This window comes from Propithecus coquereli, unplaced genomic scaffold (genome assembly GCF_000956105.1).
Source record: "Propithecus coquereli isolate 6110/MARCELLA unplaced genomic scaffold, Pcoq_1.0 Scaffold111, whole genome shotgun sequence".
NCBI classification, from domain to species: domain Eukaryota; kingdom Metazoa; phylum Chordata; class Mammalia; order Primates; family Indriidae; genus Propithecus; species Propithecus coquereli.
Genome location: NW_012135081.1, coordinates 7,933,518 through 7,945,521, shown reverse-complemented (window position 1 = coordinate 7,945,521; position 12,004 = coordinate 7,933,518). Strand labels below are relative to the sequence as shown.

General features: G+C 48.9%; 3 protein-coding genes across 8 annotated transcripts in view; 1 reads left to right on the top strand and 2 right to left on the bottom strand.

The window, feature by feature from the left end:
- The window catches only part of MBD6 (methyl-CpG binding domain protein 6), a 7,289-nt gene extending 7,092 nt beyond the window's left edge, over positions 1–197 (bottom strand). For all 3 annotated transcript variants that reach the window (XM_012651765.1, XM_012651776.1, XM_012651785.1), the window contains exon 1: positions 6–197. The gene's annotated coding sequence lies outside the window, so the exon portion shown is untranslated. The remainder of the gene's footprint in view (positions 1–5) is intronic.
- Positions 198–2,199: 2,002 nt separating this feature from the next.
- Positions 2,200–6,222, top strand: DDIT3 (DNA-damage-inducible transcript 3). Of its 2 annotated transcripts, none has more exons than XM_012651749.1 (4): positions 2,200–2,299; positions 4,648–4,695; positions 5,391–5,547; positions 5,630–6,222. In XM_012651749.1, the coding sequence occupies exons 3-4, from the start codon at positions 5,410–5,412 to the stop codon at positions 5,996–5,998; spliced, it is 507 nt and encodes a 168-aa protein (XP_012507203.1). In that variant the 5' UTR covers positions 2,200–2,299; positions 4,648–4,695; positions 5,391–5,409; the 3' UTR covers positions 5,999–6,222. The 2 variants fall into 2 exon arrangements, with proteins under 2 accessions (XP_012507203.1, XP_012507206.1); XM_012651752.1 differs by having other exon boundaries at positions 2,228–2,299; positions 4,648–4,691; positions 5,630–6,218.
- MARS (methionyl-tRNA synthetase) overlaps positions 6,157–12,004 on the bottom strand; it is a 20,641-nt gene continuing 14,793 nt past the window's right edge. For 2 of the 3 annotated variants that reach the window (XM_012651702.1, XM_012651716.1), the window contains exons 12-22: positions 11,524–11,694; positions 11,277–11,372; positions 11,027–11,144; positions 10,437–10,650; positions 7,964–8,095; positions 7,761–7,865; positions 7,487–7,673; positions 6,823–6,894; positions 6,653–6,676; positions 6,476–6,568; positions 6,157–6,377 (exon numbers count right to left, since the gene is read on the bottom strand). In XM_012651702.1, coding sequence (XP_012507156.1) covers positions 6,231–6,377; positions 6,476–6,568; positions 6,653–6,676; positions 6,823–6,894; positions 7,487–7,673; positions 7,761–7,865; positions 7,964–8,095; positions 10,437–10,650; positions 11,027–11,144; positions 11,277–11,372; positions 11,524–11,694 — 1,359 coding nt within the window. In that variant the 3' untranslated portion in view covers positions 6,157–6,230. The remainder of the gene's footprint in view (positions 6,378–6,475; positions 6,569–6,652; positions 6,677–6,822; positions 6,895–7,486; positions 7,674–7,760; positions 7,866–7,963; positions 8,096–10,436; positions 10,651–11,026; positions 11,145–11,276; positions 11,373–11,523; positions 11,695–12,004) is intronic. The other variant, XM_012651710.1, reaches the window with a different exon arrangement.

Here is a 12,004-nt window from a genome sequence, read left to right as displayed (position 1 = left end):
CTCACCGCGGCCCATGGTTCGGCCGGCCCCGCCCTGCGCAGTCGCGGCCCAGAGGGTGAGTGGGAGGGGGTGGGAGGAGGGTCGGTGGAGCCCGAGCCTCCGGTACGGCCCCGGCCGGTCCTAGCAGGAAGCGCCGCCGCCGCCGCCGCCGCGGATCACCGAGCGGCCTCCCGCGCATGCGCCATGGGGGCCAGGGGCAGCCCTGGGGATTCCGTTCCCAGAAGGCACCGCGCAGGCTGCTGCTGCTGCTGCCGCTGCCGCCGCCGCCGTCGCTGCCGCCGCCACCGCCGCAGCCGCCGCCGCCGCAGCTGCCCGGACGGGAGAGGGGCGGGGCCGGGTCCCCGCCCAGCGGACAGCGACGAGCCAACTGGAGGGGCCGCAGTGCGCATGCGGGAGCGCGCCTACCCCTCCCCCACAACCCCCCATTAATCCCCAAGAGAACAAACACCCCACGCGGCCCCCCCGCCCTCCGCGGAAGGATCTGAGCCTCTTCCCAGGCCACTGGTGGCCAATCCTAACCCTCCCCGGGGAGGGGCCCCTTCCAAAGCCACAATCTGTTGGGGAGCCAGGAATGCCAGGTCCGGGAGGGGCCGGCCCCAAAAGATGAAAGTCGCGACGTGCCCTGCCCCGCCCCAAAGGCTTCCCGGGTAGTGTGCTGGGACTTGACCCGCCTCCCCAGGTCAACATGTCACAACACGACCTCGGCCTGTCAAGTCACATGACCTTTGCCTGTCACTGACAACCTGGTCTGTCTTTAGGCCAGGAGAGGCCATCTGGTCCAACCCACAACCACCCCTATTTGCAGAAAGGGAGATGGAGGACTGGAGCGACGGAGCAGCCTGGCCAAGGACCTGTCACTGCCACACCACTCCAGTCACAACTGGCCTTGTGACAGTTTCTTCTTAAACTCTAGCTACCCCCATGAAGATATGACAGGATGTGTAACAGGCCACCGCATGGCCTCTGTTTTCATGGCACAAGAAAAATACATTTTGTGTGGTGCATTTTTACTTTTGTTCAAGTTGCCTCCAAGTTCATAGTTCTCATTTTACCTTCACAACTCCTTATCTTAAATTTTACAAACAAGAACGGTACCATCCCTGGGCAAGTGACGGGGAGCTCAGGCTAGAATCTGGGCTCCTGACAACCCAGTCCAGGACAGTCGTGCCCTGAAGTGCATGCACATGTCCCAGGCAACAAGGCTGTACGGTAAATCAGACCCCAAACACCTAGGAGGCAAGATGCCTGTGCCCACCCCCCCTTCCTCACAGCAGGGAGTCATAGGACCTGCTATCTGGTACAAAAGGAAGGGTCCTGGTCTTAGTGGAAGGCACAAGAGCACCATAGGGAAAAATATTAATAAATGAGGAAACAGAATCGGGTCCACTGGGCAATAAACCTTGAATTCCGGCATGCTTAGGACTTATCAGAAACTACAAGATAAAAGTCAAGGGTGCCGTTCTGAGAGAAGCAGAAATTACCACCAAGGAATTCCAGAACCTTAGCCCCTTTTAGGGTGGTTAGGGGGCTAAAGGAGGAGACCCATTAAGAAGACTCGGACGTCGACAATCCCAGCAGATGGATGCAAACTTTCACAGAAGAGAGGTTCAAAAGGCCTATGGGTCCATTAGCTGGGAGGGGCCGAGGGAAATACGAGTCCCTTGTCCAGGAGGTAAAACGGGGGCTAATGCTGGGTGGGCGGAGCCACAGCTCTTCGAGGAGACAAGTTGCAGCCAGGCTCCACACGACAGTCTACGGGTGGCCACGGTTGATCGCCGTTTGGGCCGTTGCGTGCCCAGAGCTGGCGCCCCGCCCCCTCTCCTCTCCCCCACCCTCCGCACCTCCCACCACCCTCGTTGTCCCCTGCGCGTGCGCGCGCAGACACTGGTTGCCAAACATTGCATCATCCCCGCCCCCCTTTCCTCCCCTCCCCCCTCTACACTCCCCTCCGCGCGCGCGCATGACTCACTCACCTCCTCCGCGAAGCCTCGTGACCCAAAGCCACTTCCGGGTCCGACACGACGTCGACCCCCAAATGGGAGGGAGCGATGGGGGCGGTGCCTCGGGGCTCCTGAGTGGCGGATGTGAGGGATGAGGCGGGGCCAATGCCGGCGTGCCGCTTTCTGATTGGTAGGCTTCTGGATCCCGCCCCCAAGAGAAGGACAAGGCCATGGTAAAAGATAACAGCTCTACGATCCTGAGGTCAGAGGCTTGAGTCTAAGACATAGAGCATATCATGTTGAAGATGACCGGGTGGCAGCGACAAAGCCAAAATCAGAACCGGAACCTGAGGAGAGAGGCGAGTATTGACTCCCCTTCTACCCTTTACCCTCCCGTCTTTGCGAACATAAGTTGTCCCCTCAAAGTTGGACCGTCCGGTCTTTGGGATGTGCCCTGCCTCCTCCGCCATGAAGTTAGGGACGTTCCGTGGGAGGGATTGGGAGAATCCTTTATTCAGGGGTGGTACTTACAGACTCCTGTTTCTTCGGACGACAGCGCCACTCCATCTCCGCCTTGAGCATGAGCCCTGCTCTATGCTACTAGGGGAAAGGACCTCGTCTGCCCTCGGGAAATTCATTCTGTCCCGTCACCAACTGCAGGCCACCTTTTTGGGCCTGTCTGGTGGGAGGCGGGGCAGCAGGACACACCCCCCGCTCTTAGAAGACTGGGTGACTGTGGCTCAGGCGTTTTCAGCTGCTTCGCCACCAGCGGCATTCCCCCTACCCAACCCCTAGTCCAGTGTCAGCTGCAGCGCCATCGAGGGTCAGCATGGCCACTTCGGTAACGTGGGCTCCTGGGCCCTGCAGAGAACAGAACCTCGAGGAGACTGACACGAGGAGACTGACACGAGGCTTTGGGAGGAGGGGTGCTGATGGACTGGCAGCGGGAGGTGGGTTTTCCCTCCCCCTCCCCACCAGGTCTCTGGGCATCCCGCGTAAGAGAGCAGCCTGGATCTTAAGTGTGGGAAGCCGTATGGGGTGTCCCCAGTGTATTGCCTTTCCCCTGGGGTTGGTTCCTGCCTCTTTCCTCTGTCCTGTCTCCCCGCTGATCTCTGTGTAACCATTGCATCAGGCCAGCCCCCTGTTTGGCTCTGCAGCCCTCTGGCCTGGGGCTCCACTGCTGATGAAAGCCCAGTCCCGCACACTGGAAGGCAAGGGAGGCTTCCCCAGGGAGGACAGCCCTGCAGAGAAACACTCAGGGTGATATTGCATCTCCAGTCCCCAGGGATAGGCAGCTGCTGCTCTGCCTCTGGGCTTAGTCCTCCTTTCCCCATAAGAGAGATTGAGGGGAATTTACCCATTCATTCCTAACAAATACTTAACGAGCTCTAAACTATGTGCCAAGCAGCTTGGGGCCCAGGGTACATCCATGAACAAGACAGAAAAAAGTCATCTCAGTAGGAGGCATACAGTAAAACAAAATATAAGTGCCAGGGAGAAAACTAAAGCAAGGAAAGGTATAGAGAATGTTCAGGGTGGAAGTTACAGTTTTACATCAAGTGGTCAGGAATTAACTCACCGAGGTGACATTTAACTGAAAGACCGAAAGGAGGCAAGGCAGTGGGCCATGCAGTTATGTGGAAAGAAGAGCTTTCCAGAAGGAACAGCCAGAGCAGAGACCCTAAGATGGGAGCATGCCTGGTATCTTTAGGGAACAGACCAGTGGACTGGAGTAGAGTGAGCAAGAGGGGGAGTGGTAGATGAAAAATAAGGGGCAGGGAAGGAGCATATTGTGTAGGGCCTCGTAAGCCATTTTGAGGACATTAGCCTTTAATACGCATGAAATAGGAAGTCATTGGAGGGTTTGGAGCAGAGGAATGACCTAAGTTTTAAAAGGCCCACACTGCTATTACTGTGAACAGACTCATGGAGGGATGGCAAAAGAATTGGGAAGAACTTCTGCTGCCATCAGGAGTCTTGTACTGATTAATCCAGGGGAGAGGATGGTAAATTGATCTAGATTGGAAACAGGGAATTGGTGAGAAGCATTTAGATTCTGGCTATTTTTATTTTTTCCATTTGGAAGTCAACTTGGGCATTTTTAAGGAATTAAGAAAATTTACTAGTGCTTCCGATTGGATTGTGGGGCATGAGAGGAGAGGAATCAAGGATAATTACAAGGTTTTTTGGGTTAAACAACTAGAGTTGCCATTTACTGAGGTGGGGAGGACCTTGGAAGGAGATCAGGAGTTTGTCTTTGGACATAGTCTGAGATGCCTGTTAGACATTGACAAAGAAATGGCAAGGAGGCAGTAGACAGCAGAATTGGAGGCTCCAGAAGAGGTCCAGACTGGAAATGTACATTTAAAGGATGTCAGTGTGGGAACAGAGTAAGGAAAATGCCACTTGATTTGTTCCCTTTCCTGTAGTTTAGTTCTCACACAGTGGCAGATTTGAGGCCTGCCTTGAATTTGGAGAAAGCTGAGTTGGCCAGGACTTTGCTATTATGTAACCAGGACTACAAATGTCAGCAACTAAAAATAAAGGAAGCCAGGCTCTCTTCTGTCCTTGGAAATGGCTACAGGGACCATTAACTATCCACAAGACCGGAAGTAAGGAAAGATAGATAGGAGGCTGGAGATGAAAGGAAAAGAACTTGCCTCTCCCCCTTCCAAAAATGGCTAACATTTATCTTTATTTCCCACAGTGTTCCAGAAGAAAGTGTATCTTCATACACCACCACACCTGAAAGTAGGTAAACTTAACCCTTTCCCAAAACCAAGTCCTAAGAGATTATGAAAAGACCTAGAGAAGGTGGGAGAGGAGGGTTTGAATCTGAGCAAGAGTTTGCTGTCAGGGTATGTCTATACTCCTGGCCTGCCCCTAACAAGGTGACTGAATTACTATTCCTAATTGAAAGCTGGCCCTTAAAGAAAGCCCCAACAGATAATTGGCTTATTTTACAAATCTTCAGTCGCATCAAAGTTAGACTGACCCAAAGGACTATTTGCCCAAGCTCCCCACACAGGACAAAAGAGCACAAATGGCCTGGTAATTACCCCTGGAAACTACCAATAGCGTTCCTAAGTAGAGCTGAGGACTTTTACTAGGAGGCCACAGGAATGTATATATATCCAGGCACTTTGCTTTTTCAAGTCCTGGGCAAAAAAGAGAGAATATTAGTATGGATTAGGGGTTGTAAATTTCAAAGGGCAAGATAGTAAATATTTTAGATGTTCAGGGCCACATACTCTCTGTTAGGACTATTCAGCTCTGCCATTATAGCACAAAAGCAGCTATAAATAATATGTAAATAAATAGACACAGCTGTATTCCAATAAAACTATCTACAAAAACAGGCAGTAGACCAGTTTGCCAACCTGTCATACAGACTGCTGTGTGGAGCATATTCCACCTACTTCCCATTATTCTGAGTATATACTTTTCCAGACCTGATCCAACTGCAGAGATGGCAGCTGAGTCGTTGCCTTTCTCCTTCGGGACACTGTCCAGCTGGGAGTTAGAAGCCTGGTATGAGGACCTGCAAGAGGTCCTGTCCTCAGATGAAAACAGGGGTACCTATGTCTCACCTCCTGGAAATGAAAAGGTAAGAATGCTAGGCCTAAAGTTGGAGGTACATTACCTTTCCCTTCTCAACTAATACCTACTCTCCCTTTCTTTCCTTGAAGGAAGAATCAAAAACCTTCACCACTCTTGACCCTGCCTCTCTGGCTTGGCTGACTGAGGAGCCTAGACCAGCAGAGGTCACAAGCACCTCCCAGAGCCCTTGCTCTCCAGATTCCAGTCAGAGCTCCCTGGCTCAGGAGGAAGAAGAGGAAGACCAAAGAAGGACCAGGAAACGAAAACAGAGTGGCCATCCCCCAGCCCCGGCTGGGAAGCAACGCATGAAGGAGAAAGAACAGGAGAATGAAAGGAAAGTGGCACAGTTAGCCGAAGAGAATGAACGGCTCAAGCAGGAAATCGAGCGCCTGACCAGGGAAGTAGAGGCGACTCGCCGAGCTCTGATTGACCGAATGGTTAATCTGCACCAACCATGAACAATTGGGACCATCACTCCCCGACTCGGGCCACACTACTTACCTTTCTTTCCCAGAAGTGGCTACTGACCACCTTCTCACCAGTGCCAGTGATGTGACCCTCAACCCCACGTACTCAGGGGTGAGGCTTGGGATAGACAAAAGGAAAGGGTCTCTGCTTGTATATAGAGTGTATATTTATTCATTACTGTCCATATCCATTAAAGCGACTTTCTATGAGCCAAGTTCTCTTTCACTTTTTCTTCTTGCCTTTAGGGGTTTCCAGGGGTTTCCCCTCAGCTAGAGCCAACTGTTTCTTTAGATCTAAGAGTTTAGCCACCTCTGCAGCAATCTGGTTCTTGTCTGCCTTTTGTGCTTTCAGTTCCCGGACAATGTTGCCCTAAGGGAAGGAGGGGTGGAGAGAATAACAGTGAGACCAGAAAAGGACCAATTTAGGATTCAGCTCTCCCAGTCTCCCACAGGTCTTAGGCTTCATACTTGTTTTGTCACTTCATCCGTCAACACTTGTATCTGCTGTGACCCAGCTGTTGTAACAGTCTCTATAACTTCTGGCTTGGGGGACACTTTTGCCTGAAGAAGAACAGAGTTATCACCAGTGACCATAAATATCCCCTGACCTCCAGTTTTATATAACATCTCGGGGGAAGTGATTACCTTTAACTCCAAGGACTCTTCTAGCTAAGACAGAAAAGAAAAACTATAAGTGAGGAAGCAGCAGAGCCAAAGACGGAAAGAGCGATAAGTGAAGACTACTTAGGTAACTAAGGAGATGACACTGTGGCTGTTGCCGAGTGAGATGAGAGCACAGTCTTTAGCTGTCTCACCTGGCCCCCTCCAAAGCGCTGCTTCAAACTTTCAATCTGGTCATTTTCCAATTTTTGGAACAAGGGACTGACCTGTTAAAAAAGAATTCCAGAATCATTCACTGATTGTATAGTCTATACAGAGGACCTTTCCAACCCCAGTCTCTGACATTTACGAATCATAAATGTGTTATAGAAGAAAGTGGAGCATAACACTAAGCTAATTCAGGAAAGAATCCAGAAAAAGCGTTAGCATTCCCTATGAAAGCCCAGAGAATGAATAGGGGCAAAGATTATTTAAACTAATGATGCTAGGTTGATCCAGAAGTTCGGGAATATGCTTTATCATTTTGTGTCAAAGAAGAAGTTGCTACCCTGTATTCTCCCTGCCCACTGTCGACTAACATTATGGAGATGAGTTAATCATGACGTTTCTTCAAACATCTATACAGAAGTTAGTTTTATGTGCCTGGTACTGGCTTTGGGCATGAAGAACAATGAGGATACATACAGATATACTAGACTTGTGAACCAAGACCAAGGACTTCATATAAGAAATTTAAGAGTCCCGTGCCCCAAGTAAAGCTGATGAGATGTTAGGTCTGCTCTAACCCCACCCTAAAGGCCACATGGAAAAAGTATGACTTTTCAGAGAGGCTGGCTCTACCAACTCTTGGAGACCTACTGTGCCAATCTGGTGTCCTGCTGGTAAGGTACACAGGAAGTTTTTGAGCAGGATACTACAGGCTGGAGGTGGGAGATGCAGCTGGGCCTGGATGGTGGCGCTAACCGTGGGCATGTAAGGCTGGAGCATAACGGACAGCAAGGCCGCTATATTCACTGCCAGGCCTGTCACTGTGCCTGCCCGCTGCCTGGGGAGGAAGAAGTATTAGTCAAGACCTCCAGGAGGACACAGCTGACCACCTTATTCCTATAGCCAACCCTAGCCCTTTACCTACCTGTCAGCCTCACTGCCTTTAATCCGCTTCCAGGGCTCATTCACCTGAATGTATTGGTTGCCATGTCGAGATATGGTGAGGATACTGCGTAAGGCATCACGGATTCTGGGAAAGGATGAGGCAAGCCAAGGTATAAGGTCCCACAAGGATCAGTACGGAGCTCTCAAATGCCAGCAGATAAGATGGATGTGCAGGTTACTTACCGAACCTTCTCAAGCAGCTGGTGATAGTGACGGAGCTCCAGGGTGACATGGGCCAGCAAGCGCTGATCATCAGGAGTAAGCACCATCTCGGGCACGTAGCCCCCAAAAAATTTAGACACAAACATCCCAGCTCTTAATTGGAGATAGGAAAGAAGAGGAGAAAGAAAAAGGTTTTTTCCTGAGATAACACCTGACTTCAGGAAATCAGTCTCCTTATTGACTTAATTTCCACAACTGTACATTCTCTTAGGATTCCTGCCCATAACTCATACCTCCTGGCTCCCTCAAGCTAGAAGGCAAAGCTTTATAAATTAATTCCTTTTTTTTTTTTTTTTTTGAGACAGAGTCTTGCCCTACTGCCTGGGCTAGAGTACAGTGGCGGCATCATAGCTTATAGCAACCTCAAACTCCTGGGCTCAAGCAATTTTCTCCTGCCTCAGCCTCCTGAGGAGCTATGAATACAGGTGTGCACCACCAGGCCCAGCAAATTTTTAAATTTTTCTTGTAGAGATGGGGTCTCACTATGTTGCTCACGAACTCCTGCGCTCAATCCTCCCACCTCTGTCTCCCAAAGTTCTGGGATCACAGGCATAGGCCATGCACTTGGCCTTATTTCTTTATTCTATTTCTCCTCTAAGAATCTGACTCTGTACCTAAAGAAACCTGATAAAGTTAAGCACTGTATGTTTTATTTTAAGAAGTTCATACTCAAAATGACCAAGTTGAAATATGTGTTAATTGCTATCAAATACTCTAGTAAGGACTTTTAAATGCGGTTAATGACCAAAGCTGAAAGGGTGGGTGACAAGACTGAGCTAAAGGCCCAGGACTCAGAGGGTGGAACTAAAGAATCCTAAGCCATGGAGGGTATTTCTGTAGACTGCAGAAGAGCTGAGATAAGGACCAGTAATAGAAAACTCTGAAGAATACAACAGAAGCTTCCTACCCCTACACCAAAATAACCTCTTTGTTCAGCCAAACTTTTCAGTTATCTGCAGGTTAATTGTTTTACTAGGAGAGAATACATCTTTAATTATATAAAGAAATTAATAAGAAAACAATTTGCAAAAATTCACTCTGTGACCAACTTTAAAAAATCACATCTCTACAGCTAACTTCCCTCAAGCATACGTAGTCTACTACGTGCTAGGAGCAGATCCCAATGGACAGAAATCAACTTTCCATATTGTCCTTCCCATCCCTCACAGCCTCCTGCCCATTTACTAGTTCTCTCCACATTCCCATGTGTTGCTCCATGAATTAATATAGATGTATTGGGCTGGGCGCGGTGGCTCACGCCTGTAATCCTAGCACTCTGGGAGGCCGAGGCGGGCGGATTGCTCAAGGTCAGGAGTTCGAGACCAGCCTGAGCAAGAGCGAGACCCCGTCTCTACTAAAAATAGAAAGAAATTACTTGGACAGCCAAAAATATATAGAAAAAATTAGCCGGGCATGGTGGCGCATGCCTGTGGTCCCAGCTACTTGGGAGGCTGAGGCAGGAGGATTGCTTGAGCCCAGGAGTTTGAGGTTGCTGTGAGCCAGGCTGATGCCACGGCACTCTAGCCCAGGCAACAGAGTGAGACTCTGTCTCAAAAAAAAAAAAAATATATATATATATATAGATGTATCGGAGACAGAAACATCTCAAGAGTTTTGCAGAGCTTTGCCCTGAAGGAATATGTGAAGGTGTTAGTTTGCATATTGAAAGCTGTTTCACCTCAGGAGGGCATCTCCGAAAGACAGTAGGGGCTGTATCCCACAAGGCGCCATGTTTCTCAGATCTAAAGGTTTGGATTTGCTTTGTAAAGCAAAGCAGATCTGTTAAAAACTACAGGATGAGAGCTGATCAAAGAGTGCCCGCCCTGAACAAACAGCCACCCTGGCTATAAGCAGTTAGCCCAAGGGACAGTTCCTGCTTAAAACTCCGGACTACCTATCTCCATTCACAATAACCTGATAAAGAAAATATGAAGCCAATATATCTCTGTTTAACCCCTCTGTTAAGTGATAAATTTACCTTAGAACTTAGAAGTTAATCTTTGAAAGATTTTGTAACCATTTGTTCACGCAGATAGAATTAGTTAAGGGATCTGTAGAAGCCTTCTGAAAAACTATTAACCTAAGAACTACCTGCTGTTATGTAAATCTGTTACCCCTGGCAACTGATCACTGTTACCTATAAATGACCATGTAAGACTTCATTTGTGGCCTCTGAGATTGATGGAGAAATCCAGGCCCCCTGAGCACCCGCTTTGCCTATAATCTTTATAAATCTATAAAACTATACCTTCGTCTCTGTGTATTCTTTTATTTCCATTATTTTCCATTCTCTATTATTTTCTTATCCCTTGCAACCCTACCAAAGGGACCCGGTTTTTTGCAGGGAGCTTGGCCACCTCCCTGCATCATGTCCTGAGGGAGAATGAGCCCCATCCCAGCTCATTGTTGACTCTGACCCCTTACCAAGTCCCACCTGTTGATGAAGTTGCCCAGGTTGTTAAGCAGCTCGGAATTATTCTTGAGCAGCATGTCTGTCCAGGAGAAAGCACTGTCCTGGCCCTCAGGCCGAATGTACAGCAGATAGAAGCGCCAGATGTCAGCAGGGATTCCTGTGTCCTGGGCCATGTCCCCAAACACTCCCACACCTCGGCTCTTAGAGAATTTCCCATCCTCGTAGTTCAGGTACTCTGGACAGAGGAGGAGAATGAAAACAATCTGCTCAAATCATGTCCTTTCCCTCTCTGACCCACTGCTGCTGTTTTCCTCTCCTTCAACCCCAACTATGGGGGTCCAAAAACATTTCTCCCTGAGTAGCTGGCCTGCACAGAACTTGGGATTCCCTTTCTATCCATTCTGGCCTTTTTTTTTTTTGCTTACTACAAAGTTTTAGCTTTAGACTTTTGCTTTCTTCAGGTTCTTATTTCCTTTCTCATGTTTTAATTATTTCCTATTTCATCTCAACTCCTAACTCAAGACCTAGCACCTCTCCAGAATCTTCTTCCAAGTACTGCCTCAACCCTCTTTCCCTAGAAACACCCATAAGCAGTCTTCCAGGGTGCCTACCTGTAGCAATGAGGTGGCTGACCAAGGTATAGTTGTCCTCAGTTCCTAAGGCTGAACAAGGAAAGACTAGGCCATGGAAGGGAACATTGTCTTTGGCCATGAACTGATATAGGTCCACCTAGGAGAATATAGTCAGGAGAGAGATTTCCTGAAACCTCCTTCGAGACCAAAGAAAGACCAGACACCCAACCCTAACACCACAACCCCCACACGCACACCCTTCCCATAGACAGGCTAACCAACTGCTCACTTGCTCTGGGTTCTTCCACCATCTCTCCCACTGGTCTGTGTAGTTGGCTGTGATGGACAGGTAACCAATAGTGGCATCAAACCAGACATAGAATACCTGGAGTGTCAGGAGGAGGGAAACATAGTAGGGACCGACCCAAAGTCTCAGACTGAAATGAGACATAACCAACAGTCCCTTCTGCTAGCCCATGGTCTCAAACCTAAGGCTGAATAATTTGAGATATAAATAAAGGTTAAAGGGTTTTTACCTTGTCCTCAAAACCTTCTAAGGGTACAGGGGTTCCCCATTTAAGGTCTCGAGTTATGCAGCGTGGTTTGAGGCCATCCCGAAGCCAAGAACGGATGATAAACCGAGCATTGGGTGTCCAGTCACTGCCAGGCAATGTCTTCCCCAACCATTCTTCTAGTCGCTTTTCTAGCTGAAATGGCAGAGAAAAGACAGGGCTGACTTAGGATAGTCTCATACATGGTTAGTATAAGGATAAATATGTGTAACCTTGTTGGAGTATAAGTTTAGCAATATACAATTAAAATTAAAAGACTCCTGACTTTGACACAACAATCCCACTTCTAGGAATTTATTCAAAAAAAATAGTCACAAAAGAGTATAAAATGTGTGTACATAAACAAATGCAGGCCGGGCGCAGTGGCTCATGCCTGTAATCCTAGCACTCTGGGAGGCCGAGGCGGGCGGATTGTTTGAGCTCAGGAGTTCGAGACCAGCCTGAG

Excerpts from the sequence above, each read along its gene's own strand:
- DDIT3 (XM_012651749.1), top strand. The coding sequence starts at position 5,410 with ATGGCAGCTGAGTCGTTGCCTTTCTCCTTCGGGACACTGTCCAGCTGG. Across the intron at positions 5,548-5,629 it reads CACCTCCTGGAAATGAAAAG|GAAGAATCAAAAACCTTCAC; the intron begins GTAAGAATGCTA and ends CTTTCCTTGAAG.